At 54.7% G+C, this 1664-nt stretch overlaps 1 protein-coding gene across 1 annotated transcript in view; it reads left to right on the forward strand.

Annotated features, from left to right (window-relative positions):
• The first annotated feature begins 1086 nt into the window (after window positions 1-1086).
• The window catches only part of DRD5 (dopamine receptor D5), a 7509-nt gene continuing 6931 nt past the window's right edge, over window positions 1087-1664 (forward strand). Inside the window, exon 1 of the mRNA XM_011374674.1 lies at window positions 1087-1141. Within this exon, the coding sequence (XP_011372976.1) occupies window positions 1087-1141 (55 nt within the window). The remainder of the gene's footprint in view (window positions 1142-1664) is intronic.

Here is a 1664-nt window from a genome sequence, read left to right on the forward strand (position 1 = left end):
TGAAAGATGTGGGGAAAGAGCCTGGGCGAGAAAGAGCAGCCACTGCTTACACAGAACCGTTGTCCCCAGCAGACACACCACCCCAGGAGCACAGGACAGACCCGTGCGAGCAGTCGGGCTGAGTGTCGTTACTTTGCGAGCATAAGGTCTTATTGAGAGAGAGAAAACTTCGGATAATGGAGGGAACCGTCTCAGAGGGCTGAAGACCTACCCTTTCACACCTGCAGCTTCGTGCCCCTGAGCCTTTGCACGTGCTATTCCTGCTGTCAAGACCGGCCCTCCGCCTGGAATGCTGGGAGGGTCCTCTCTTCTGTGCAGCCTTCCCTGCGCTGCCCGCCCCGACGGGCGGTCCAGCCCCGTTCTCACGCCACCACTGAACCTGGGTCGTTCCTTGCTCTAGACCGGGCTTTTTCAGTTGCAGGTGACGACCGAGACCCAACTCAGACACACGTTAGCAAAGGGTGATTTACTGACTCCGTCACTGCAACGACCAGGGTTACGACTGGATCCAGAGGCTCAAGGATGGCGCTTTTTCTCTTATATGACACAGTTGCTTGACTTGAGAAGTTCTTTGTCTAGAGGAGCAAACGGCCACGAACAGTAACGAATGGTAGCAACGTGGTGTCACGGCTGCCGCAGCACAAGCCGACCCGGGGCTCCTGGAGCGCGGGACGCCCACTCAGCCCAGAAGAGGCGGCTGGGCACAGGGCGCAGCGTCCCCCGGTGCTCAGGCGCCACCCAGCTTACGAGCCATGATCTAAAACTCCCCTTAGCTTCCCACCCACTGCCCTACAGATCCTGCTTCTCTCACGCCGCCTCCCCAGGCGTTTATTCCCTCCCCTCCTTTCTCCTTCTGCTCTTTATTAGGAAGATGCATGGTCTTCCGTCGGGCGACCAGCCCTTCCGCCTCCAGCCTCTCGGGTGCACTAATGCATCCAGTTCCCGACTCTCCACCACAAAAGCCAGGGCAGAAGCCTCCTCGGAGAGCAGCTGAGGGGGAGGCGCTGCTCAGAGCCACTCGCGCGGGAGCTGTGTGGGTCTCATCGCACTTACCTCTTAAACTACGATGGTTCACCCATTTCGAAGATGAGGAAACTGGGGCTCAGAGATGTCGAGTCAGTTGCTCGAGGTCCCACAGCTAGTAAGTGCCGCTTTCTGCTGGCCATGCCTTTCCTTCTCTCCGTCTCCCCTTCTGTCCACGTAACGGTGATTTCAACCCAAGGACGGACCTCCGCTGGGAGCCCTCCCTGCGTACCTCGTCTAGGTCAGCGTCCTCTGTTGTACACATTCATGACCTGTGCATCTTTCGTTCCTAGCGCTTGGCACAGTTGTAAACATGCGTTTTTTTTGGAGGGGCGGTGACTTTTGGGTTAAAGTCTATCTCTAGTACTAGACTAACCTGGAAGGGGAAAAGGGCAATATTTAATTTTTTATACACTTGTAATTCCAGGGAATAAACCAGCATTTGGGACATAAATAGGTGCTCAATAAATATTCGCTGAATAAAAGAATAAGGAACTGAAATTCAAACCCCTGTCTTGAAACCCCAAGTTCTTTTCTGACATCCTAAGTTGGTGTCCCCCAGGAGGACAAGATGGGATGGAGGTCATTCCAGAGCGAGGAACTACCATCTGACCATGAGGGAAATGAGTGTGTGTGTGTGT

This window comes from Pteropus vampyrus, unplaced genomic scaffold (genome assembly GCF_000151845.1).
Source record: "Pteropus vampyrus isolate Shadow unplaced genomic scaffold, Pvam_2.0 Scaffold252, whole genome shotgun sequence".
Classification (NCBI taxonomy): domain Eukaryota; kingdom Metazoa; phylum Chordata; class Mammalia; order Chiroptera; family Pteropodidae; genus Pteropus; species Pteropus vampyrus.